This window comes from Polypterus senegalus, chromosome 6, assembly GCF_016835505.1.
Source record: "Polypterus senegalus isolate Bchr_013 chromosome 6, ASM1683550v1, whole genome shotgun sequence".
Lineage (NCBI taxonomy): Eukaryota > Metazoa > Chordata > Cladistia > Polypteriformes > Polypteridae > Polypterus > Polypterus senegalus.
In genome coordinates, this window is record NC_053159.1 from 85,898,131 (window position 1) to 85,925,730 (window position 27,600).

The 27,600-nt window shown below is 37.5% G+C and overlaps 1 protein-coding gene and 1 long non-coding RNA gene across 5 annotated transcripts in view; one reads left to right on the forward strand and one right to left on the reverse strand.

The window, feature by feature from the left end:
- The window catches only part of LOC120531237 (collagen alpha-2(VI) chain-like), a 91,240-nt gene that overhangs the window by 50,705 nt on the left and 12,935 nt on the right, over positions 1 to 27,600 (reverse strand). For all 3 annotated transcript variants that reach the window (XM_039756469.1, XM_039756471.1, XM_039756472.1), the window contains exons 4-12: positions 20,926 to 20,946; positions 20,385 to 20,450; positions 16,107 to 16,160; positions 15,226 to 15,270; positions 12,385 to 12,411; positions 6,554 to 6,580; positions 6,403 to 6,447; positions 5,109 to 5,162; positions 1,136 to 1,198 (exon numbers count right to left, since the gene is read on the reverse strand). In XM_039756469.1, the coding sequence (XP_039612403.1) occupies positions 1,136 to 1,198; positions 5,109 to 5,162; positions 6,403 to 6,447; positions 6,554 to 6,580; positions 12,385 to 12,411; positions 15,226 to 15,270; positions 16,107 to 16,160; positions 20,385 to 20,450; positions 20,926 to 20,946 (402 nt within the window). The remainder of the gene's footprint in view (positions 1 to 1,135; positions 1,199 to 5,108; positions 5,163 to 6,402; positions 6,448 to 6,553; positions 6,581 to 12,384; positions 12,412 to 15,225; positions 15,271 to 16,106; positions 16,161 to 20,384; positions 20,451 to 20,925; positions 20,947 to 27,600) is intronic.
- LOC120531239 overlaps positions 16,125 to 27,600 on the forward strand; it is a 76,541-nt gene continuing 65,065 nt past the window's right edge. For both annotated transcript variants that reach the window (XR_005634076.1, XR_005634077.1), the window contains exons 1-2: positions 16,125 to 16,194; positions 26,584 to 26,704. This is a non-coding gene — a long non-coding RNA (uncharacterized LOC120531239). The remainder of the gene's footprint in view (positions 16,195 to 26,583; positions 26,705 to 27,600) is intronic.

Here is a 27,600-nt window from a genome sequence, read left to right on the forward strand (position 1 = left end):
ACGTCCTAATCTATTATATGTTCTGAATCTTAAACACTTCATTTTTGGATCTTTTTCTAAAATTATATGGATGGACATAAACGTTTTCCTTTCCTTAGGCAAAGGAAAAGTCACACTGTAATCCAGTGAATGTAGTGCAAACTAATGCACAACATCATAGGTTAACACACATGTGCATGAGCCTCGCTAAAATATCATGTAGCCGTACTGTTTTCCCCAAAAACTAATGTTATCAACATACCCAAAGCATAAAAATGTTAAGTATGGTAAAAAAGAAAGAAGTTAAACTGACCGAAACAGCACTCACCTTCCCAGATTCTCATTCCAAACCCTTTACCAGTGAGGAGGCATATAATCTTGAATGCTTCTTTGTGTGAGCAGTGTTAACATATGTGTAGTATTTTTGTTAGTATACAGTTTGACTTACCAAAAAAATGTTTTTCAATTTTAGAAATATTTTCATTAATGTGTACCTAAATGGTTCCTGGTTTTATTTGTCTCTGCTATATCCACAATAACAAACAAGGATCTGCTCCTGAGAATGTAGCATTTGGATGTTCAGATAGTAACTCTTTCCATTCATTTTAATCATAACAAACAAAAATGACAACATTTAAAATTAGAAGGAAATTCTACAGCTACTACAGCTCAAAGAAACCCTAACTTCTCATGTTATGAACAGTTCAATGGCTCATCCTCCATGAGTAAAATGAAAGAGCAGGGTATCATCTGGAAGCCATTTATGAGGAACTTAATGTCCAACATACTACACCATCATCCAGTAAAGTTGTCATCAACTACTATATTAACTGTGCTTATGTATATTTCCATCCCAAAACAATTTATTCTATAAAGTTAAAATTTCTTTATGGTAAACTTCGAATATTAGGTAAAGCAATTACCTGCATGAGTTTGCTACATGATATACTTTCAGCTTTACTTCATTGAAATACTATTTTTTTTTTTTCAAAGCTTCTTTTTTCAACTGAAAAGATGATGACCTGTGAACATTCCCTCTACGATTCCAATAACATACTTCTTATACATAAAATTGATACTAGTAAGTTAGAATCATTTTTTTTTTATCTGAAATTTGTAACTGATCTAAAAAATCTTAATAAATAAAATACCAAACCTTAGATCCAGGATCTCCGGCTTGTCCCCTTTCACCGATTTCACCAGGATATCCTGGTGGTCCCTAGAACATATATACAGAAATAAACTTGATTGTACCCAAATGAAGCATTTTTGTTTTACAATTGATAAATTTATTAGCTGGAACCTTTATATATACTGTAAAAGGTGCTATAGATAAGAATTGCTCTTAGAAACCTTCTCAGCTTATTCCTTACCTAGGGATCAAACTCCATAGAAGACAGATAAATAAGATTCATTAAGATCATATGTTTGTGAAGTATGCAGTCAGTGGCATTTATATTTCATGTTTTTTAAAACCAATGCACATTGGGCTTGAATTTTATTTTGAAAAAGATAACAGCTTTGATTAGTTAACACAAAAAAAACTAAAATCTCTAAACCTTCATAATCGTATTGAACACAGAATTTATAGAATTTTTCCAGAGTATTGCTTCCTCTAATATCTTAAACTGTTTAATGAAGATTATATTAAATGTGGATAATCTACAGTATATATCTATATGAAACAAAAACTTGTATAAATTGTGGTAATTTTTTATTTCAGTTGGCTGACATCTTGACTCAATTAAAGTTTTCGGGTGGTTTGTGCATGTAGAGAAAAATACTGTGTTAGCTGGCTGAAACCAATAAACTCATTAATCGTCATTAAGTCTTGCTACCACCAACAAAATACGTATTTAACATAACAAATGTCATTATTAAACCAGATTCATTAAATTTGGTCTTAAATTGTAGTCTCAAATTTTATATTGTTGAATTATCCTGTAATATTTTTATTCCTCTGGTACTAACTTTGGCATTCCCATAGGCAAAGTCTTCCACAGTCTTTAATAATAATAAAACACACAGATTTATTCCTAATTATATATTACCTTATTGATTTTAAGGAATTTTGGAAACCAAATTATAAAGCTAACAACAAACAGGTATAAAGCGGTTTTACAGTGCATCCGGAAAGTATTCACAGCGCATCACTTTTTCCACAATTTGTTATGTTACAGCCTTATTCCAAAATGGATTCAATTCATTTTTTTCCTCAGAATTCTACACACAACACCCCATAATGACAACGTGAAAAAAGTTTACTTGAGATTTTTGCAAATTTATTAAAAATAAAAAAATTGAGAAAGCACATGTACATAAGTATTCACAGCCTTTGCCATGAAGCTCAAAATTGAGCTCAGGTGCATCCTGTTTCCCCTGATAATTCTTGAGATGTTTCTGCAGCCTAATTGGAGTCCACCTGTGGTAAATTCAGTTGATTGGACATGATTTGGAAAGGCACACACCTGTCTATATAAGGTCCCACAGTTGACAGTTCATGTCAGAGCACAAACCAACAATGAAGTCAAATTAATTGTCTGTAGACCTCCGAGACAGGATTGTCTTGAGGCACAAATCTGAGGAAGGTTACAGAAAAATTTCTGCTGCTTTGAAGGTCCCAATGAGCACAGTGGCCTCCATCATCCGTAAGTGGAAGAAGTTTGAAACCACCAGGACTCTTCCTAAAGCTGGTCGGCCATCTAAACTGAGGAGAAGGGCCTTAGTCAGGGAGGTGATCAAGAACCCGATGGTCACTCTGTTAGAGCTCCAGAGGTCCTCTGTGGAGAGAGGAGAACCTTCCAGAAGGACAACCATCTCTGCAGCAATCCAACAATCAGGCCTGTATGGTAGAATGGCCAGGCAGAAGCCACTCCTTAGTAAAAGGCACATGGTAGCCCACCTGGAGTTTGCCAAAAGGCACCTGAAGGACTCTCAGACCATGAGAAACAAAATTCTTTGGTCCGATGAGACAAAGATTGAACTCTTTGGTGTGAATGCCAGGCGTCACATTTGGAGGAAACCAGGCACCGCTCATCACCAGGCCAATACCATCCCTACAGTGAAGCATGGTGATGAGCGGTGCCTGAAAGCCTCATGCTGTGGGGATGTTTTTCAGTGGCAGGAACTGGGAGATTAGTCAGGATAAAGGAAAAGATGACTGCAGCAATGAACAGAGACATCCTGGATGAAAACCTGCTCCAGAGCGCTCTTGACATCAGACTGGGGCGACAGTTCATCTTTCAGCAGGACAACGACCCTAAGCACACAGCCAATATATCAAAAGAGTGGCTTCAGGACAACTCTGTGAATGTCCTTGAGTGGCCCAGCCAGAGCCCAGACTTGAATCCGATTGAACACCTGGAGAGATCTTAAAATGACTGTGCACCAACACTTCCCATCCAACCTGATGGAGCTTGAGAGGTGCTGCAAAGAGGAACGGGTGAAACTGGCCAAGGATAGGTGTGCCAAGCTTATGGCATCATATTCAAAAAGACTTGAGGTTGTAATTGCTGCCAAAGGTGCATCGACAGAGTATTGAGCAAAGGCTGTGAATACTTATGGACATGTGATTTCTCAGTTTTTTTATTTTTAATAAATTTGCAAAAACCTCAAGTTAACTTTTTTCATATTTTCATTATGGGGTGTTGTGTGTAGAATTCTGAGGAAAAAAATGAGTTTAATCCATTTTGGAATAAGGCTGTAACATAACAAAATGTGGAAAAAGTGATGCGCTGTGAATACTTTCCGGATGCACTGTACATCTTTCTGTACTGTTGTGTGCTCATTGATTGATAACAGTGGATGCTTGATGCCACACTGTTGCTGATAGCCCACCTCAATTGAGGTCCTATTTTTGAGCCAACAAAATTATAGCACTTACTCAAAAGGATCCTGGTCTATCTCATTTGTTGCATGGTTGGCACTTGATGTACAAGGCCATGAACTGACATATTTTGTCAATGAATCAGTTTACAACACACAAATGCTCTGAAGTGTTGATCAGCCATGTTGTGGTGTCAATTGTAGTTCAGGACAATATGCGTAAACTACTTCATGACTCTCAAGCCTTTAATATAACTTAGGAAATCTCTTGCCATACAGTAAGCTATGTTTAGTGGCCAGAAATGGATAACCAGCTGGAGTTTGAGGCAACATTTTGCACTAGATGCCAACAGACAAAATATGCACAAAGACTCCCTTAAATTACTAGGAAGGACAGATAAGTCTTAGTCAAGAATCTACACTGAAACTGCAGGAAACAACCTTTGGTGAACTTGTTAGAGGCCAGAGGTATTTCCACCGTGCTTTATATCTTCTAATATAGAGATTGATATCTTAAACCTTTTTTTCACTTGAAATGTAATACAATGTTCTTCTTCCTATTTAGGTTAAACTTCTTTATATTTATCCTTTCATTTAATGTGTAGAAATACTGTTTGTGTCAATGTATGGTTCAAAACATCTGCACATTGTTATCAGTGAATGTTTGAATGTTTAACTGCATATTATTAGTAAATTAATGATTAACAGAATTATTGTTAGACACATGGTATGAAATAGTGGATCCAGTGATGCCTTACCGTTGAATGCTGAAATACATGCAATAAAAGTTACTGATAATAAAGCTTCTTCTTTTTTTTTATTTTTATATATTAAGAGCAAATTATCTGAATGTGTTTTCACATTTGCATTAGTTGAACAAGAGATAATGATCATTTTTTTTTTCGCATTTCTTGAGAAGGCAGCACTGGCACATCATACAAAAGTCCTTCATAACAAAGAATAATACAGCTGATGTTGGGTCAGCATCATATTGTTGCCATTCTTTTGCTGCTATAATAATGACTTTACTGACAAACATCCCAAATGGGTTAACACTTTGAAAAAAAAACACACTCAGCATCTGTTTAAATAATTGTAATTCTGTTTTTTGCCAGTTTCACGATATCACTTAAGGCTATTAGACTTTCTTATTGTATCTTTGATCTTCATTACTTAAAAGTCACTTCATTAAAAAGTATATGATATAGTTATTATTTCCCCAGTTCAGCCATTTATATACAGTTTAATTAAAAAATAATCATGCTGACAATTTTGCTAACTAAAAAGCAAAAAAGTAAACTAACCTTATCACCAGAACTTCCTTTGCAGCCTGGAGGCCCTATCCGTCCCAGTCTACCCTGAATAGAAACAGAAAAGTTTAACATTTTTAATGAAGGAAAACGTAAACCATCATTAAAATTATGGAGGGCACTTTAGGACTTGCACATGTCCTTAATGTAGGCTTTGATCATTTTTATGCTCAGCTACAATAAAAACTTCCTCAGCGTTAAATTAAAAGGCAAAACACACTGGAAAAAATAATGAAAGATTATTAGCAGTGGAGGAAGCCCACTTCACTGCTTATTGTAGTCTGGTATGACTTTAAATGAAAGTCCTCGACTACACTAATGTATGAAAATGGAAAATTGAAATAGCATAAAACGGAAGCAATTCATTAATACAACGGAAACTGGTTTCAGTGGAAATGTAAAAATGATTTAGGTTTACTAATAAATGTAAAAGTAATTTTTTAGTATAAAAAGAACACCTCAGAGGCTTTTTTTGATGAAACATTAAATTCTATAGTCACGCTGACTTGAAAACTTAATTTAAATGTATTGATTCAAAGGAGTATACAGTATACAGTTTCCTTATAAACTATGTTTAGGAAACTTTCAAATAGAGTGAGATTTAATAGTAACCATATGGCTCCTTAGTAGGAACAATTAAACAAAATTGACCAACAACCTGGGTGGCCACTGTTACTTAAAGCAGGTTGTTTAAATTTTGGATTATCCACACAAGGTAAAAGTGACGTCTGCCAAGATTGTTTGTATTTAAGTTTTAAATAACGGCATAAACAAAACTGTCTTGTTTCCATTTAGGTTTCCTAGTTATCTATTTATTGTACTCACCAAGCATTTGGCTCAAAAGCATTTATCAGAATAAAAATCATAAGTAAAAGATATGCTCCAAATTCGTGAGATAATATAGCAATCCCAAATCCTCTTCTTCAATTTGGGGTTGGACTATCCTGACAGCGCCAGACACAAGGCAGGAGCCAATCCTGGATTTGGTGCCAGTCTATCACATGGCATAATCAGCTACACACCTGCATTAGTTCATCCAGGTTTGGTTTAGGATGGCCAGTTATTCTAACATGTATATCTTTGGGAACTGCAGTACCCAGAGAAAAGAAAATGTTTCTGAAGAACAAACAAACTCCACACAGACATTTACCAGGAGCTGAGTTGAGCAAAAGGTGCTCTTTTTGTGAGGCAGAAGCACTAACCACTGTGCCATCAAGCTGCCCATGACTCCAATTCATTTTTTTAATCTTAGAAATTACTATTTTTCTTCCCTAAAAAATGTAATTACCTTTTGTCCGTCAGTTCCATTGCGACCAGATAGCCCTTCGTCCCCCTAAATAAAAGAAGAAACTGAGTGTTATTTATTAACTGTTACAGTTAAAGACACATTTGTATAACAGTAAATTAGTAATTAGAATTACAATGTAAATGTCCCTTACCTTTTTTCCTTGAGCCCCTCTTTCACCCTAAATTAAAAAAAAGTGGTTATTCTAACAATCCAAAAACAAACAGTTCAGTCTGCTCCTAGTAGTGGGAAATAATTTTGAGTCCTTTGTAATGTGTAATAAACATAACAAATAATTGTGTTGTCATTATGATTTATGCCTTAAAGGTATATGCAGATATACAATACATGTGATTTTGTGTATATTTTCATGTTTTACACACAGTATTTTTAGACATGTATCAATATATTTCAACTTGTGTTAGAAATATTAGATGCTAGATGAGCTATGTAGCAAGGCCACTTTGAAATATATATATCCAGGGATGAACAAAGAGCAAGATAAAGATGAAGCACAAAATCATTTATATAATAGAGAATTCGTTCTTTATTGGACTCACTTTGGTAAATAATAATGTCTGCCTATCACAGTAGTTAGCACAGTGATTCTAAAATTTGGGCAAAAATGTTCTTAGTGTAAATATTGATTTTTAGGTTATTATGTTAGCAGCTTCATATATAACTTATAGGTTCACAATGTTGTATATGCAACTCTGATATTCAAAAAAGTCCAAACAACAATGATGGTTGAATGCATTAAGCAGGGTTTGTTTTGTGAGTTTTAATATCAAGTTTGTAAGTGTGATCATGATTTTGGTTGGATGTAGCATACATTTTAGATATTGAGCTATTTTAAAAGGCAACATTAAACATTAAAAGGAAAGTAAAATGTTAAAATGAATGAAGTCACTTATTGCCAAGCTGCTCAGGGCCAGCTATGAGATGCACATCTTGCATTGTACAATTTGGCTTTTTTCAGTTTTTCAATGTTTTATAACGGTATAACTATTCATTTTTCAGCTCAGAAAGGTCCTCTCTTTTCAAGCATTTTGTTGCATGTTGTATAGAGTCGCAAAATAAAATAGCTTGAGGACCACCTCAGTTAATAACCAACAGGAAGAGCTGTCTTGTTAGTGTTTTATCAAGCCAACTATCTATTGGAACTTTCCTGTGAACCAAGCCTCATGGTCCCAGCTGTAGAGCGATAAATTCAGCCACAGAGAATAAACTTGGCCATGTTACTGTTTTACCAAAGACTCTTATGTCCATTCTTTAATAGCTGCTTGTTTCAAGAAGCTACAGCATTATTAGAAAAGATTAGATTAGATAAAGTTTTTTCTGTAGCTAAAAGTGATCCTGGAGGGGACAGAGGGTATTTTTCATGATGGCATCCAACTTTGCCACCATTCTATTTTCTACAGCAGATTCCAGTATGTCCAGGGTTTGTCCAGACATCGTTTCCTCATAGGTTTATTCAGGCATTGTGCTTCTTTTGAGCTCAACTTGCTTCCCCAGGAGAACACAGTGTAGAACACCACACTGGATACTATGGACTGATAGAACATTTCTAGTAGCTTGCTGCGAACATCAAAAGACCTGAGTCAACTTAGAAAGTACAGTCTGCTCTGGCCCATCTTATACATCGCCACTGTGTTGTCAGACCAGTTCAGTTTGTTGTTTATATGAAGCCGAAGGTATTTGTAGCTCTCCACCACTTCCTTGTCCTTCTAAATGGTGACAGGTCTCATCTGCTCCTTTGCATGCCTAAAGGTCCACCACCACATCTTTTGTCTTGCTGATGTTGAATTGAAATTTGTTTATATACAGTAGACCCCCGCGAAGTCGCGGTTCAGAGTTGGCTGCCTCAGTCATTTGCGGATTTTTCCTTAGAGCCTATCTAATAATTATTAGCGGAAACCGCAAATATCCTCAGCAATTTTTATGGCTTTTTTGTGGCAATACTGTCCTGTAGAGAGAACAGGAAGTAACTGTAGAGGAAACGCGGCTTGGGATGGTGAAAGTAGATAGATAGATAGATTGATAGATAGATACTTTATTAATCCCAAGGGGTTTTGTAGCCAATAGAATTTGAAACTGTGACTCCCAGCAGTCCCTGAAGCGGCTCTGATTGGTCTTCTGCTGTGGGTGCTGGGGCTATTGGGGTCAAAGGATGTCAGCGCGGCTTTTACAAAGGGAGCCGGTGACCAAAACCAAAAAAAAAGTTTTTGTAATTTGTGTTTCAAGTTTCTGTCTCTCTGCCTGCCTTCTGTTGGGTTACCTGTAGTTATTTGTTTTGTCCTGGATCGTTTCGTGTTTGGTGTCTGCATTATCTGTTGCTTGCCTGTGTACATGAGGACTGTAAGTGGATTCATGGCCATCCTGCAAAGAAAGAAGCGCTACTGAACCTGTCTTCACCATTTCAGGAACTAGCGGTAGGACTATCTTTACATTCCCATTCAACGTGTAGATCTCTGGGCTATCTATTTTATCATTACATTTCATCCATTGCCGTTTTTCATGATTTACTGTGTGTGTTTTGTTGGTGCTTTGATGTATTTAATGTGTAATCACTGTACGGGGAACAGGGATGGTATCGTTGTTTTCATTTATTTGCTGTTTGATTACCAGATTGCTTTGTTTTTGTCTCTGTTTGTGAGTGCGCGTGGGTTGGGTCAAGGCTGGGTGCATCCCTGGAATCTCCACCATAAAAATAAATAAATCGCTGTCTTCTCGATGGTGTGAATCTTAGCGGCACCGGACCGCTGCAGCGTTATTCATTTCTCCTTGCTGCTGATTGACTGTGATGCATCTCCAGCTGAGTGTTCTTGTATTTTCCATTTTGTTCCTCTTAACCCTTAAACCACCACAATCAGTTATATTCGTTTCCCAGTGCCATTTGCGAGCACACAGGAGCTGACTTAAAAGACTGAACAGCACCTGTCCTTTTTGGCTGATTGCTTTGTTTCTCTCTCCTCCCCCAGACATTCTCTGCTCCTGTTAGGGGTTGTGCTCCCCTATGACGTTTGTCTATTCCTTAATCGATAAATAACTGCATACTGAGCTTGTTTTACTTCTGAAAGAGACATGTTTGTTTGTTTGAAGTGTTTAAATAAAGTTCCTGTCTCTACAATCTCCTGTGTTTCTATGCAATTCTGTGACCCAAGCATGACACACTGCAGCCTCACTGTCTCTGGGACTAAGACATCATCAGTGTTTACCTCTGTGTGTTTGCGTGCTGCCAGTTCAAGCGCAGTTGGCTCGGTGATTTAATGAATTCCATCAATGGCGTCAGCTGCACCTTGTACATATTGTTCCAGTAGTTTTTTAAATAGTTTTTACAGTTTATTAGCAGTGTGTAAAATTATCTGTGTTGCAGCAATTGTGATAATCTTTGCTTGAAAAAAAATGTTTTCTATTGAAATTTCACTTTTTCTTTGTGAATTGTGTAATTTACTTAAAGTGCAGCAAAAAAGTATTTGGCGTCCAGGGATGCATTAACCCCCAAGTATGTGGCAGTTTAAGGGTTAAAGCCCCAAGATGCCACCGAAACGCCCTGCACCTTCTAAGGCTTCTGGCAATGAAAACACGCTTACATGAACTACAGTATATATAGCGGTAACATCTGTATTTTACATTCTAGCACTGCAGGAGACATAGCAGTACAGTATACAGTTTTACTTTTACATTCTTTATTTTTAGGTAATGTATTAAGCTGAGTTTGAAATTAAACTAAAGTGTTTTGGGGGCATATTTAGGGTTTAAACTATAAAAATAGGCAATTTTTTAACCACATACAAAATCCGCGGTTTTTCACAATTTGCGGGTGCTCTAGGAATGTAACCCCCGTGAATTTGGGGGGTGTACTGTACATAAATAAATCTATTTATTTATTTGTTTGTTTATTTATATAATAAATATTAATTGTTTATGTATGTATGTATATACATAGAGACCCAGCCGGGCCACCTGGAAGGAGGTGGTCTATACGTTCCCCGGGCCACGAAGAGGCAACTGCCCTGGATGATGAGGGGACCACAGGGACGGAGCAAAGAGGCTCAAACCCATTGGGGCCCATGGCCACTGCCAGGGGCCGCCCCAAGCATCGTGGATCCTGGGAGACCTGTGCTTCCGCCACACCTGGGCAGGTGGAGCAAGAACCTTCCAGGGATACCTGGACTGCTTCCGGGTGCTTGTCCGGCACTTCCGCCACACCAGGAAGTGCTGCCAGAAGGTCATCAACAAGCACCTGGAGCACATCCGGGTGGACATAAAAGGGGCTGCCTTCCTACAGTTGGAGAGCTAGAGTCGGGAGCTGGGGCAGGACAAAGCTCCAGTGACGGAAGTAAGAAAGGCGGCCCACGGACACTGAGAGAACAGCCCATGTTGAGGGTGATTGGTGCTGGGAGCACTTTGTGTTGTGCGGACTTTATTAGAGAAATAAACGTGTATTTTGTACTTGTGCTGGTGTCTGTCTGATGGTGTTCGGACCAGGTCGCTTAATATATATATAACTTATATATCTCAGCCTTAACAGGAAAGCTCAGTTATTTTTCTATGAAGTTTGAGTTTTTTATCTTTTCACTACCAACTTTGAGGTCTGTGTGTTGCCATCAGGCAATACGATAAAATAATCACCTATTTCAGAATTATACATTCACTCACCTATCCATCCACCAGCAGGATGTGTGGTTGCACATCACATTTTCACTTTCTTACTCTGGGCTGCATGGAATATGGCTACTGTTCTGTTTTTAGGTCAGACATAAAGATTTTATACTACATACACAACTATTTCTGTTCCATTCTATTAATTATACTGACATTTGTTCACAGGATTTCATAACTGGAAGCATTACTAAAAATCAAGTAAGCTACTTTTTGTTTTCTGTTCAATAAAATGAAGCACTAGAGAGGGGAGACAATGTAGTGGTGCTACATGATTAATGTCGTCGTAAATGTATTTTGTGCTGGGTTCCCTCTTTTGTCTTGTTGTCCTGTTTACATGGTCTGTGTGTTTGTAAATATGCTCCCCTAGAAACAAAAGGGGAAGGTTAACACTGTGGAACTGTGGTCCCTCACGATAATTTGTCATGTCAATCCCATCACCTGCATCCGATCATTCACTATTTGAATGAAAGGACAGAAAGGAAAAAAAAAATAAAATCCTGTTCTACTAGACCATTAATTCGCTACAAAGACAGAAGGAAGCAGTGATCCAAATCATTCACGCCTATGTCTACCTGCCACTTTCAACACCCAACAATAACATCTTTGCACCGCAAAACCCCAGGGTTCTGGATTATGCCACGTACCGAAGATAAGACTGTTTCTTGTTGTTTGGGGGGAAGAGCAAGCCATCATTTTCATCTGTGTAATTTCTGTAGGACAATTTTTCCAGCTGAACCAGGTTCACAAACATTATCCACTTTCCATTAAATCTTCTGGACTTTTATGTGAGTTTCATACTCTCTATGTGTCTTATTGAGTTTGTGTTCAGCGTGGCTAAAGGGAGGCTTTGTATTGTATATTAACTTTGTGCTGCACTTTTTCTTTCTATTATTACTTTCCACCGGACACTTTTGGGGTTGAATGTTATGTCGGGGTTGGTTGGGGGGGTCGGATTTTGGAAATAGTACAGCTTGTTGGGTCTGACGTCCCCAACTTGCCAGGCCATGGGTCTTGGTGGTGTAGCTGCTGGTTTTGGAGAGTGAGTTGGCTGTTACAGCTTGTTGCATGTTGGTCAAATATGTAAAGAAGCATTTTGCTGTACTCTCTAAACATGAAAATTTTGCTGCTAATACTACTAAATGGAACTGTTTATGTTATTTGAATTGTAAAATTTTGCTACTGACATTTACCTCATTTATGTACAAATTCCCATCATAATGTAAAATATCAGTGTCAAAGTGTTGTGTGTAAGTAAGTAAGTAAGTAAGTAAGGTTCATTATATTGCCCACTTTTTGTTTTTGTTAAGTATACCTTACCTTGTCACCCTTCAATCCAGGAAAACCCTGAAAAAGAAATGAAAAAATTGCTTTAGAAATTTGAAGTAAACACATCCATTGACCTTTAAATACAACATATTACTGTTCAATCAATAACGTATCTTGAGCTGATGGTGCACCCAATATTTCAGTTTTTCTTGTTAACATCTGAACATTGCATACAAGCATTTTCTTCTGTGACAAACTGCATGAAGCAGATCATTTACAAAAAAGAACTGACATTCATTCATTTCTAATTTTAGGGCCATAGGGAACCAGAGGTCATCCAAGCAGCAATGGGTCTTTGGCAGGAACTTGCCTTCAGTGAGACAGCAAACCAAAGTCGTGTTCACTAGCTGAAATCATTTATCATACTTTATATTAAGCAAAGCAGCTGAATGTATATCTTTAACAAAATCTTAACCATTCATTTACCATTGGACCATGGGCAGGCGAAATTCCATCACCACCTCCTCACGGTCCCGAGTGCTAACATGGCTCTTGGGACTTGGCGAACAGTGGGGGTCCGGCATCAGATGCTGCGACACACCAACTGGAAGTATTTCATCTCATCTTATGGAATCATACAATCGCCATTTATCTGGTTATGTTACGGCGTCCACATTGCCAGAGCGGCATGGATATATCTTGAGGGCTAAATGCCCATGGACAGGGCACGCTGAAGAAGCTAGTCCAAGATCATCAACAACACAGACAACAGGAGTATCATCACCAGCTTCGAATGGCTACCATCAATATTGGATCGCTCGTTGGCTGTAGCCGTGAGCTGGCTAAAATACTTAAACTTTCAGTGGACGTCACTCGTGTCCAAGAAATGAAATGGAAAGGCTCCAAAGCAAGGGAGATCGGAGACAGTTGCAAGCTTTATTACTATGGCCAATCTGGCACCCGAAATGGAGCTGTGATCGTAGTCAGTGAAAACTCAGGGGCAATGTGGAGGAAGTGGAATGAATCTTTGACCATCTCATCACCATCAAACTTGACTGAGTAACATCCATGTTCCAGAATATTTCATGCTACACACCCCAAACCAACTGTTTGGAAGATGAGAAGGATGAATTCTGGGAAAGTGTTAATACACTACTGCGATCTATATCCGGTGATGACCACCTACTTATTGGCGGCGATCTAAACAGACACATGGATCAACCAGGGATGTCTACATGCAGCAACACAGTGACTAAGGTTTCATCATCCGAAACGATGCTGGATACTAGACCCACAAGAATCCAAAAGTAGGCTGTGTCCAAGGCCTAACATTACGAAGAACTGTACACCCAGCTCCCAACAAATTATTCCACTTGCCAATGTATGCCACCAATCAACCCAAGATATCAGACAAATTAAAAATATCAAGGCGGAAGACCTGACTGATATCTTATAACACTGGAACTCCTACTTCTCAAAGATCTCCAATGAAGAGTTCCTGAACCCGTCCATCTCAGAAGCTGACCTGATTGAAGGCTCAAGTCCCCAGAAAACAACCAAGGAAGTTGAACAGGCAGTCAGGAAGATAAAGAACGGGAAAGCCACAGTACCAAATGATATACCAGCGGATGTATGGAAGTTACTCAGCGGTAGTGGTGCTAGTCTGCAGGCAACACTCTTCAACAGTATCGTTGCCAAAGGCAAGCCCCCCGGAGTCTGGTCCACCAACTTTATGATTCCGATATGGAAAGGCAAACAAGACGTCAGTGACTGTTTAAACTAATGCCTGATTTGCTTACTTTGTCATACCATGAAGATTTTCAAATGCATGCAGGATGAAAGATTACGGGACATTGTGACCATCTCAACCAATCAGTGTGGATTCATCAGCGGCCACAGCTTGACGGAGGCCATACATGCCACTCGGCTCCTGATGGAGAGACATCAGGAAAAGAAAAAGCAGCTGTATAGAAGGCGTTTGACCAAGTACTCCAAGACCTCATATGCCGAGCCCTCCAAATTCATAATGTACCAGAAGCCTATGTTAAGTGGACACAACTGCTTTACACGGAAGCCACCAGCATAATCTCATCTCCAGCTGGCATCTCACCACCCTTCACCATCAATGTCAGGATCCACCAGGGATTGGCACTTTCACCCATGTTTTTCAACCCATGCATGGAAACAACCACCATGGCTCTCCATACACCACATCCATGGACAATTCTGTATGCCGATGACATCATGCTTGCAGAGGAAACCCAGTTGGCCTTAGAAGATTTTACACACTGGTTAAAAACACAACTTGAAGTATATGGTCTCCAATTGAATATCAAGAAAAAGGAATACATTGAGTGTTGAAACTGATGGGACCACCTGAGTCAACAGGCAAAAAGGTCACTCAATTTAAACACTTGGGATCAGTCTTTTGTACAGATGGTGACACCCAAGCTCGAGTCAACACAGCCAGGCTGAAGTTGAGCCAGGTTATGTGTCGTCTATGACCGCAAGATCTAGGGAAAGATCTACAAAGCGGTCATCCACACAGCATCCATTTATGGGACCGAATGTTCGCCAGCCTCCACCAAGCATGATCAAGCAAACATTTGCATGGCACTGATTGATGAGAAGCTACGTAGTGTACAGCTCTGATAGTATGGCCTTGTCATCGAACTGATGACAACTTGGTGGCCAGGACAGTGCTATGCCTGAGCCTCTGGAACAAGTGACCACAAGAAAGACCGAAAAAACACTGGCATGACCGAATCAGAGAGGATGTGTGGCAAGTCAACATTGTTACTAAGGACCCCCTTGACCAGACCAAGTGACGATTGACATTTTCGACAGCTGACCCTGCATAAAAGCGGGAAAACAGCTAGAAAAAAGATTTACCTTTGGACCAGGATATCCAATGGGGCCTTCTATTCCTGGATCACCCTAAAAATGAAATAGACTGTAAATTTAAAACAATCACATCAATGCTGTATTTTCTGTTATCAATATTTATTGTGCAAATTATTTTCTTTTAAATTATAACATGTTACATTTTCTAGTAAAAAATATTTGATTTTGTATTCAGATATTGCAGAACAAACGTAAGCTTAGGAATACAAATTATAATATCCCAGATGAACAAAATCAGTATCACTAAGGAATTGTTAACAATGTAAAGTACCCTGACTTGCCAGCAAATGTGTTGAAGCAGATAGATAGTAAAAAATAGTAAGTCTTTGCTAGGGCTATTGCTATAAGGCATTTAGCTTAAAGAAGCACACCTTAGTGGAAAAAGTCATCACAGTGGTGGAAAAACTGCAGCAGCAGGCACTGAAAATAATTATTCATTATGCGGTAGGTGCCTTTCTTTGCCAGATGCCCAATTACAAGCAGGCAGCGTTTAGAATCCGTCAGGGAAGAGGAATGGTGGATAATAAATGGAACATGTGACTCCTACTCTCCAATATAAATTGAACTTGTACAGTCCAGTACATGAAAAGGAGAGAGCTGAGTCAACATGAGCTGTGGAAATCATCAGGAAAAGGTAACTTACATCAGGGAACTTTTTTTTTTGGTTGTGGGGCTTGAAAAAGACAGACTTTTTCCATTATGCTAACCAAAAATTATTCCTTGCCTTTTCTAACCTTCCTTTCTAATATTAGGCTGCTACTGTGAAGACACATGCAGCACGCAGCCTGGCACAGGAGGTTTCCTTAATTGATAAAGTCTGTAGGCGTGGACATTTTTTGAGGATGCGTTTAAGGAAATATTGAACTTACTTGTTTTCCTTTCTCACCAGGTGGGCCTGGATTACCAATATCTCCTTTGGCACCCTATTCAAAATCAAATATAAAAAATAAATTAAAGGTGAGTTGAATCACAATTCTGAAAAATTGTTTTTGTGCAGTATTTTAACTATACAATGTAGGGTTCTTGCCTTACTATTTACTATATAAACCCCTATATCAACACAAAGGAAACCTTTGACACCAGTTAGCCATAAAGACAACTGGAAGTGTCTAAAATGCAATGTATTAAAAGATAGTGTTACATCTGTAATCTGGAACCTTTTCTCCATCCTCTACTTTAGTCAATAATAAAAATTGTTGCTGGTGTCACAGGAGACCCTCCAGCTGTATGGAACATATATAGAGCAATGACCCAGTAGTCTGGAATTCAATCAAGTAATAATTCTGGTTAAATATGTACACCTAACCAGGGAGACATTCAGGCTTCATGTCAGAGATATGTAAGTGGTAAATGGATGTGACTTACAGAGACATCGAATGTGTGCTCTGTATGCAAGATCACTACCATGTTTCTTGGGCCCTATCTCTAACACTTAATAGTGCAATGTAGGTAGGAAGTAATAGGGTTCTGCTACTCATGGTGGAGAACAGTTTGTTCATATTGTATATATGCATTTCTGTAAGTGCTAATTATTTTTGCCAGTGAAAAACAACAGAAGGAAAACAAAGTAAAAGTGTATGTCGGATAAAAAGCATTCACCTTTGTCAATGTCACATTACACAGTTTTTTGTTGTGGAGTCATCGCTGCATCATATAAAATTACATGACTGTAAATCACAGCCTATGTCACATTTACTGAATGCTGATCTTCCACTTTTTTTTGACAACCAATAGCATGCTGTCTGACGGAGCCAACACTTTATGAAGAGTTAACAGCTGCAGCGAGTTCAGCAACAATCTCTCCACTTTATTTCTTTGTTCCATTTTGTTTAGATAAGTAAAATACTAAACATCAGACAGATAAGCATCTCCTCTATTTGTGAGGTCCACAGCCCCCATGCTGCCTGCCAGCAGTGTACTGGTACTGTGTGAAGGGTTATTAGCTGTGGTGCATTTAACTGCTTTCTCTGTCCTTTTTTCTTTTTCTTATTCTGTTTTAGTACATAAATCTGGAGATAATTGCTTCTCTTCTTTTTGTGAGCCTTAAAACACACATGTTCTATATCCTTCATTGGTATAGTCTATGCATTATAGAGCCAGCTGAATGCTCATTGGTTCTCAACTCTCACATACAAAAAGCCTGCCCCTCCAACTAAAGAGAAAATCAAACGAGTTTGATTTTATCCTAGTAAGTTGCAGGCTTGTTGGTCATAGTTACTACATATATCCCATTAAACAATCGGCTTTGTGGGAATGTGCCACCAACTGGCTAAGATTATGTAAATGAGGGCTATGACTGAAAGTCACTGGAAACATTGTCTAATGTGACAGGCATTAGAAAGGGTTCACATTTCAGGATGGACAAAAGAACGCTGTACTGTCCTTACTTCAAACCATGTCACAGACAGGCTTTAAACAATGGACGTCTTATTTCTCTGCAAAAAACAGGAGGCAGTAGGACCTTGGGTATCTGGAACTACTTAAAACATTACAGGTGACCTTACAGGGTCAGAGCAACCTCCATCGATCTACATTTTCTGGGTTATATACCAAATAGAAAATTATAAAAGAAAAACAGAGCATGGAAATATCTTCCTCTTTTCTTTGCATTGACATTGACAAGTCTATATTGGGCCTCTTGTCACAACAAGCTTGTAAAAGATTAAAAATATCTGAAAGAGTGCACGTACATTATTAAAATTAAAAAGATGAGAAACATAGCAGTGAGAATCCATTTAATCAAAGTAAGATAGGAATATAATTCATTAAAAGCTGGGGAGTGAGTGTTTTGGAGATGTCAGGACACTCCTGGGTATAGTCCTAAAATTCATTCTGATACTTGATGATGTGTTTCACATTGATTTAACATCTACCATGTGGGTACAGGTAGGAGTGGACAGGCCTTCAATATTGAACCATATATTTCATCCATTATCTGTATTTGCTTTTTTAAGGGCAGGTTTTAAGGATTTAGAACATGGCAGTCTCATACTTTATTTTTCCTTGTAAACTATCAAAGTTAGCCCACTGCATTCTTTGCATTTTATCTGTCAAAAGCAGCAGTGTATTTAATTGTATTTCTTAGGGAAATCATTTACCAGCTAAAGAAATAAACTAATAGGGAATTAGGAATTGAATCCAATTCTTGCTTAATTACTCAGATGTAAAAATGTTTATCATTAACTGCTTTTGTTATATTGCTCAAGAAAAGAAAATATATATGATTAGGAGTTAAATAAATTAATTTTTATAAGCCACACTTTGTAAGTTAACCTAAATTGTGTTTTTTATTCAACAGCTTTAATATACCATCATTGTAGTGGATAATGGTTTCTCATGTCTCTAATGGAACTTCGTTAGTGTTTTATTATATCTTGTTGTTTTCTGGTATAAACATGTTTATGAAAATGTCATATTGAACACAGTTTAAGTTTTGCCTTCTTGATCTCTCTCTGTTATGACTATTTTGAATTAACTCTATCAAAAATATAGACTCTCATACAAACTAGTATCATTGTCACAATATGCAATATGAACATTTTCGTTGTTTGTTATTTGTACTTATTTGGATTTGATTCAAATTAAGAAATTCATCCTGGGTTCAGGTGTAGTTTACTTATTTTCTTTGTTGAAATAGGGTTATTGTTATCTGAATTAGGGCTTCCTTCTCGATGTTCTAGTCTAGGACATATAGCATAGTGGTTCAACACTGCTCAAATGATGTAGAGTAACCCTGATTTCTGGTTATGTGCGCAGTACTTCTGAAGCATAATTAATAGCCAGACTGAATTAAAAAGGTGAGAAAAATAAAATACATAGATTTGGTGTCATCCAAAGGCAACTGAGATCTGTAGTATTTGTGGATTCACAATTTGTATAAATGCTATGGTATGATCACTCTGTATTTCTTACTCAATCTACAGCATTCACATATATTTATGTTATAGTTGTAAACACACAGTAGGTTCTAGTGTTAGTATGTAAAGATAGTACTCTTTAAAGGATGCATGAAACCTTTTACTTAGCAAACATTGCACTGTATGGCATTAAGACAAAAGCAAATACTGAGGTGGGAGAACAAAAAAAATCAGAATTACTGCAATAACTTAACAAGTACAGTTTAATGTAACAAATGTACATGCAAATTAAAGAAGCCTAATGTGGATGGAGCTGCACTTAAACTGGCAGCAGAGATTAGCTTTGGCCAAGGCTCCAGTCCATTACAGGGCAAAAAACATTATCTATAAATACAAAATGAAGGATGCTTACCTACAGAAAGTAAGCTCTTACAAACATCTAAGGGTTTGCATTGAATCAGTATTCACTCCCTTCAGGTAACATACATAAGCAATTAAAAGGGGAATAAACATTTCAAAGGGCATACAATCCCACCCATCCATTCATTATCTAAATTGTTTATTCCAATCCACTGTTTTGGGGGATGAGAGCTTATCCTGGGCAGCATCCAGCGCTGGTACGAACAAACCATGGACAAACCACCAGCCCATCACATGGCACTTTGAGACAACACTTATTTCCATTATGCTAGCATTAACCAGTTGTGCAAGTCTTCTGGATATTTAAGGAAAAAAGTGTAAAAAACTACAGAGAAGGGGTTTAAACTCTACAGTCTGGGATTGCACAACCGCGCTGTCCAATATCATGAAACTGTTGAATTCAAATCAAGGAACATAATGCACAAAACTTTAATGAGACCCAACAGTTTTAAATGTTTGCAGAGAAAAGCAGCAGCAAGCATCACTGGATTCAAAGAAGTATCTTACTTGCAGACTAAGGGATTGTTCTACAAAATTCTCAAAATTATCTATAAAATCAATTTAATAATATGTTAAACCTTATTATTTTGCTAAAAAAGACCAGTGGCATACATAAACAGTAAGTCATATATTGGTGAACACTGTTGGAAAAAAGAGGAATTAAAATGGAACTGAGGAAGCATCTCTTCGTGTATCAGTTCATGGGCATCTATAACAAACTACAGATTAAAGCTGTAATCCTGGCAGCTTTTAAATACCGGGACAACTAAACTATTAACTAACCAGATGAGCTTAATGAGCTGAATGGTATTCTATCATACTATATAAAAGTAACATTTCTAACGTTATGTTCTTTAAGATAAGTCTTACCTTTTGTCCCAAAAAGCCCTTTGGACCGGGTGGTCCATTGTATTCCACACATGTGACTTTGTAACACTGAATAAAGAAATAAAATGTTAATGAGAACCAATTTTAAAAAATTCCAATAAACCGCTTTCTACTTCAGCACAAATGAATTTATTGAAACACTCATTTTACTCTGTATGCTTAAGGATTCCCTATTCTGAATTATGATTTTCTCACTATCTACCACAAAAAACAACATTTTATACTAATAAAATTCTTTATAGCTAGATTAGGTGGACGCTGTTTACAGTCACACAGACTGAATGTACACATTAAACACAAACTCGTGTCAGTGGAGTCACACTTAAAACCTGAATCACTGAATGGTCAGTAATAGTTATTTTATCATTCTGTTACTCTTTAACCTCATCATTTTCTTTAGACTTACAAAAATGGAATGCTTCTGACTTACTATGAATATTATAACATAATTCTACAGTAATTTGTTGTAGTTTAATTCATTTAAACAGTAGATGCTGTAATATAGTAATTTATAAGCACTCACCTCAGAATAGGCTTCTTGTTGCTGTAAGCAAAAAAAAAACAAAAAAAAAACATACGGTTATTACATTCATTAGAATAGACGTTTAGAAATATTGTACTGTTTTCAGTGAGGTAAAGTCACATTTTCAGAAAAGTCTTTTATCTGTATTAAATAATAAATATACATTTATTTGGCTGAAATATTTTGCTACTACGTATACCTTTTGGCATAACATGTTTATTGGTAGAATTTTAAAGATTCAACACTTATTTGTCATAACATTTGAAAAGATGTCTTTTTGCATATCGTATATTGTATACCAAACAGAAGGACTGTTTGTCATATGACCAGTTAACTCTGTTTCTTTCCCTAACAAAAAGACAAGTCTGCAGTGTGCCAAAATCATGTCTAATTTATGAAAAAAGGAAATAAGCAACAGTGCCAAAGACACTCTCCATGTACATTTGTCTGGAAAAGAGAAATCTAACATGTGGGGTAGAATGTGGTTCAGAAGTTTTAGAGAAAAAGTCCCTTATTTACTTAAGGACATCTTTTCTGTTTTAACACTAATTGTAAATAGTAGGAAATAATATTAGGCAAATGTTATACCTGAATTTCATGTAAAACTTGATATTTTCTCCATAATCCCCACTTGGATTTTCAAAGTCTATAATGATGACAGAAGCCTGTCTTGGTCAGGTGCTATATGATATAGTAGGTAAGTAAGGGAGCAATATTTTTAATTAAGCCAAAGTTTTTTCTTTTGATGTTCTCAGTGTTATTTGCCTCTGGATATTACATATTGTATCAAAGGTAGGTTTAGAAGTTTTAGCAGATGGGACATAAATTGTCTTCCACTTCCTATATTAATTTGACCAACAGATGTGAGTACTTCATTATGTCAACCATTGTTATGTAAGTAACACGTTACTACAGATGTTTTGCACTCAGAGAATTTTGTGTTGCTTATTTCATTCAGCTACCATTTTTTTCTAAACATTCTTATTGTTCATCAGGCTTTTGAAAAGACAAAGTCTTTCGATAACAGTGGATACAAAGCAGGGACTATTCTGAGATAGGGTGCTTATCACATTGGATTGTTATGTACATATCTATACAAACTCACACCTAGTCAGTTTAATGTAGTCAACAAGCTGAGCAGAAAATATAAAGAGGATGCTGGACTCCCACCAGAACATGGAAACTCGACAAAGAAAGCACACCAATCATGAATCAAATGGCAATCTGATCAATGCTGCAGTGATGTCTAATAAGCATCTCTGTTCATTTTTTCCCTCTAATGTTTATTAACGTATTGCAGTCTGAAAATTTATAAAGTTTGGTTGAACAATAGCAGTACTTTTTGGCACATGTTACATATAGTAAGTGGTAGCCTGATCCCTACACACTGAAATTGCTGAAAGCAACTTGTTTTTAGTCACTCGGCTCTCCTGAGTCACTGGGCTTTTCCACTAGTAGATTCAGTAGCTCTGTTAATAGAACCTTATCTGCATTGTGACTGTATTACACCAGAAATCTAAAGAAAATATCTTAAAAAGGTAATTTTATGTGACTGACAACATTAAACAGATATATTAAAAAGTTCCCATTTACAATTTGATATTGTAATGATGCAGAAGGTTATGTGTTTCTATTGAGTTATGTTTTCTTATGACATGTGCTCTTGGTATGGTTTGCCATAGCAAGCTGATCTAATAGGAGTGGCCACATAAAGGCCAATCCAAAACTGAATTTCCATTATGTGTAGGGCTGGTCCTAATGCACCAGACCTTAATGGAAACTATTGTAGCAATTAGGATATGAGGTGTCACTTCAGTGAGAGAAAAAGACAAACCACTGAAAAGTGAAAGCTAGACGGAGTCACATTCACTTTTATGTACAAAGTGTCCCTGGAACAAGCTTACTTTAGGTAATGGTTAGTCTCTTCCTGTGACTTTATCCCATAGAAGATGCCCCAGGCTGGTGTGGTAACACTCAAAGTCCCCTGGCTGGGTGTCATACATTTGGAATTTGTTCTGGTGGTTGAGACTGTGAGCTCAATACAACTTTGAAGACAACTTTGACTTTTGGTTGTTTATGTATGCTCAAAGATTAGAAATTCAACTGTCATCCTCAAAACAGCCTCCTCAATATGTCAGGACAGGTTTTGGGGATGGAGGATGAATGGACCCTATGGACAGTTTTAAGGAGCTGTGACTAAAACGTCATCGGATCACTGCTTGTCATGACAAGACCTGTTGGTTCTATATATTCCAACCAGAAAGGAAGTTGTCAAAGTTAAAGAAACAGTGTATTTGACCTAGACATACTGGAATATTAAAATGGTATAATTCTTCAGATATAGCCAAAGCAAAGACCTTTGAGTAGGCGGAGTTTGATGAGGCTGTGTAGATTATTGTTGTCAAGTCTCACATTGTGGAAAACTATTTGGTGAGCTAAGAAGGGTAAATAGGATACTACTTCTGTTATAAGTTAAGGATTTTTTTCTTTGACTCATATGGGTCTTTTGGAGGTTGTTTACTCTATAGGACTTAGTCGTAACATCATTTTGGTGCTATTTTTTTCTGGAGGACTGATACATTTTATTACTATTATCTTTGGCATCAGTTGTGTCTTCATCTTGTTTTATAGTTAGCTCTGTCATTTCAGGCTTTAATTGCTATACTAAGGAGTGCAATTCCTAGAAGTTATGCAGCATTAAAGCCATGGCAGAGTATGTTATAGTGTCCAAGATTGCGGATTACTCTTAAAGACTATTGTGAATTAAATCCCATTGTTTTTCTTAGCATTTTGAATTCTGGTTACCGGTAATTTGACTACAAGCATTTTCCCACCACAGGAACTTTATTTTCCTGAACCAATGAGTTCCTGTACAATGTAGGCCCTGGGACATTTTCCTGTGTTGCCTTACAACGGAAACATAAGCTTTATGCAAAAATATGTGACGTGCAAAAAAGAGAGATGCGATGCAAAGTGAATTACATTCAGGAGTTCACTGGGGAGATTATTGTGTCAATGAATTGCATGATGCAGTGCACCAGGGAGGCAGCTATGAAGAGTGATGTAGTGCAAAGCGTGCCTCAGAAAACTTGTGGTCAACCAATCAGCACAATTTATCACCCGAGGTCCACCCACAATTGTTCCTGGTTGAATGAAAAGTTCATACCTTGGAGTAGGAGCTAAAAAAGTACCAGGAACTACCTATGAAGAGCTACACATGTACCAAGTTCCTATGGTTGGAATACTACAAAAGTTCTTGAGTTCTAAAAAGTCCCTGGTTCCTGAAAAACGTTTCTGTGGTGGAAAGGCACCTTATGATTTCTGGTTTAGGATTAAATTACAGTGTTAGGGTTATTGATATTCTAGTACTGAATCTTCCTATTGTTACAGTACAGTGGTGTGAAAAACTATTTGCCCCCTTCCTGATTTCTTATTCTTTTGCATGTTTGTCACACAAAATGTTTCTGATTATCAAACACATTTAACCATTAGTCAAATATAACACAAGTAAACACAAAATGCAGTTTTTAAATGATGGTTTTATTATTTAGGGAGAAAAAATCCAAACCTACATGGCCCTGTGTGAAAAAGTAATTGCCCCCTTGTTAAAAAATACCCTAACTGTGGTGTATCACACCTGAGTTCAATTTACGTAGCCACCCGCAGGCCACACCTGTTTCAATCAAGAAATCACTTAAATAGGAGCTGCCTGACACAGAGAAGTAGACCAAAAGCACCTCAAAAGATAGATATCATGCCAAGATCCAAAGAAATTCAGGAACAAATGAGAACAGAAGTAATTGAGATCTATCAGTCTGGTAAAGGTTATAAAGCCATTTCTAAAGCTTTGGGACTCCAGCGAACCACAGTGAGAGCCATTATCCACAAATGGCAAAAACATGGAACAGTGGTGAACATTCTCAGGAGTGGCCGGCCGACCAAAATTACCCCAAGAGCGCAGAGACGATTCATCCGAGAGGTCACAAAAGATCCCAGGACAACGTCTAAAGAACTGCAGGCCTCACTTGCCTCAATTAAGGTCAGTGTTCACGACTCCACCATAAGAAAGAGACTGGGCAAAAACGGCCTGCATGGCAGATTTCCAAGACGCAAACCACTGTTAAGCAAAAGAACATTAGGGCTCGTCTCAATTTTGCTAAGAAACATCTCAATGATTGCCAAGACTTTGGGGAAAATACCTTGTGGACTAATGAGACAAAAGTTGAACTTTTGGAAAGCAAATGTCCCATTACATCTGGCGTAAAGGAACACAGCATTTCAGAAAAGAACATCATACCAACAGTAAAATATGGTGGTGGTAGTGTGATGGTCTGGGGTTGTTTTGCTGCTTCAGGACCTGGAAGGCTTGTTGTGATAGATGGAACCATGAATTCTACTGTCTACCAAAAAATACTGAAGGAGAATGTCCGGCCATCTGTTCATCAACTCAAGCTGAAGCGATCTTGGGTGCTGCAATAGGACAATGACCCAAAACACACCAGCAAATCCACCTCTGAATGGCTGAAGAAAAACAAAATGAAGACTTTGGAGTGGCCTAGTCAAAGTCCTGACCTGAATCCAATTGAGATGCTATGGCATAACCTTAAAAAGGCGGTTCATGCTAGAAAACCCTCAAATAAAGCTGAATTACAACAATTCTGCAAAGATGAGCGGGCCAAAATTCCTCCAGAGCGCTGTAAAGGACTCATTGCAAGTTATCGCAAACGCTTGATTGCAGTTATTGCTGCTAAGGGTGGCCCAACCAGTTATTAGGTTCAGGGGGCAATTACTTTTTCACACAGGGCCATTTAGGTTTGGATTTTTTTTCTCCCTAAATAATAAAAACCATCATTTAAAAACTGCATTTTGTGTTTACTTGTGTTATATTTGACTAATGGTTAAATGTGTTTGATGATCAGAAACATTTTGTTTGACAAACATGCAAAAGAATAAGAAATCAGGAAGGGGGCAAATAGTTTTTCACACCACTGTATATGCTCATCCTCTTCTCATCTGTCTGTGCTTTTTGGGTTTACCAAATGTATGAATTTTCATAGTAGAATAGTCTTTTCAGCAAAACTGTAGAAATACTGACATTAGAACAGTTTAGACAAGAACACGTCATTGAACCCAGTAAAGGTTATCAATCCTGTTTTTTTATAGAATAACATCAGGTTACGTTTTGAAGGTCCCAAAAGTACTAATGTCTACCAAACTGCAGAACTTGTTTTTTTGATTGGGGTGCCATATGGGACACTTTGAAGAGTTGTTAAACCCAGTAAATGCATTCTCCTAGAGCAGTGGTTCTCCACATTCATTCCCCAGGACCCCCTATGGCCGCAAGTTTTTGTTCCAACCAGTTTCTCAACAAGTAAGTCATTGTTACCCTTAATTGATCCCATTGTTTATTTAGCTGACCATTTTTTCTTTTCTTTTTCATTTACAAAAGATCAATACTGTCAGATTTACACTTAAAAGAAATTAAGATATACTGGTATTTTTCTGACTCTTTAAATGCTTACTTTTTTATTCACTTTTTAATGTGGGGTTTATAGTCTCAATTATATCTAAATACAACAACAACAATTTAGTTCTTGTAAAACCGTAAATCACATGAGAAATGCCTCAATGGGCTTTAACAGGCCATGTTTTTGACAGCCCCCCAGCCTTGCATCTCTATGAAAACAAGAAAGAAACTCCCGCAAAACTGGAAAAACAATGGAAGAAATCTTGAGAAAGGCATTTCAGAGAACTAGAGACTCAGGGTGGACAGATCCAGGTGAGCTTCTCTTCATTTGTAGAAAACTGTACAAACTCACTGCTCTAGCAACCTATATGTTGTGCTTTTTCTAGTTATGTGTTGAAATGTTTTTCTTTCTGGTGGCTTGCTGGGTTGCGGTTTGATCAAATATTTTGGATCACATGAACCCCTTGAGTGTCTGGCATTTTGAGTGTTTTGCTTTCTTCATTTAGTCTTTTTTGTAATGCAGTTCTCCCTGAATTATTTGATTATTCTTTCATAAGAACAGACCTTTCTTTAGGCCTAACACTGTACAACTCCTAGCTTCTCCTTTCACATTGCATGTTCCTTCATCAACACCTTTAATGCGGCTTTCAAAGCAGAGAAAGAAAGGGAAACAGGTGCTCTAGTAGTATGCCATTTAGCTCCTGTAAAAGATGTTTGCTGCATTACAGGAAATAAAAGTGAAACTCTTCAATCCTGTAAAGCAGAATCAGTTTCAGGAATGGCTAGGCAATTAATATACAGGTAGCCATGCAATGTCAGAATTCAAATCACTAGCAAAAGGGTCAATACTAAAATACTAAATTTAGATGAACACAAAAGCATATTAAGAAAATTGGTAGAATCACTAACAATACTGTATGTGGCAGATTGATAATTTTGAAAGTTTGCTGAGCTTGATAAAACCAGTGATCCTTAGATGGTGAGGAAAAGTAAACCATTAAGTGAGTGAATGAATGCATGAGATTTCTCCAAGTTGTAAATGCACTGAAATAAGTGGAGTGATCATCATAAGAGGTCTGAGCATTTCTTATGCAAAGTACTTGCCTGTTGGTTCAAATAAGAATATAGTAACATATCTTCAGACTCTACATCTGGTTTTTCTTTTTTCCTCGGTCTGAATGCTCTTTTTATTATGATCTTTGGAAATT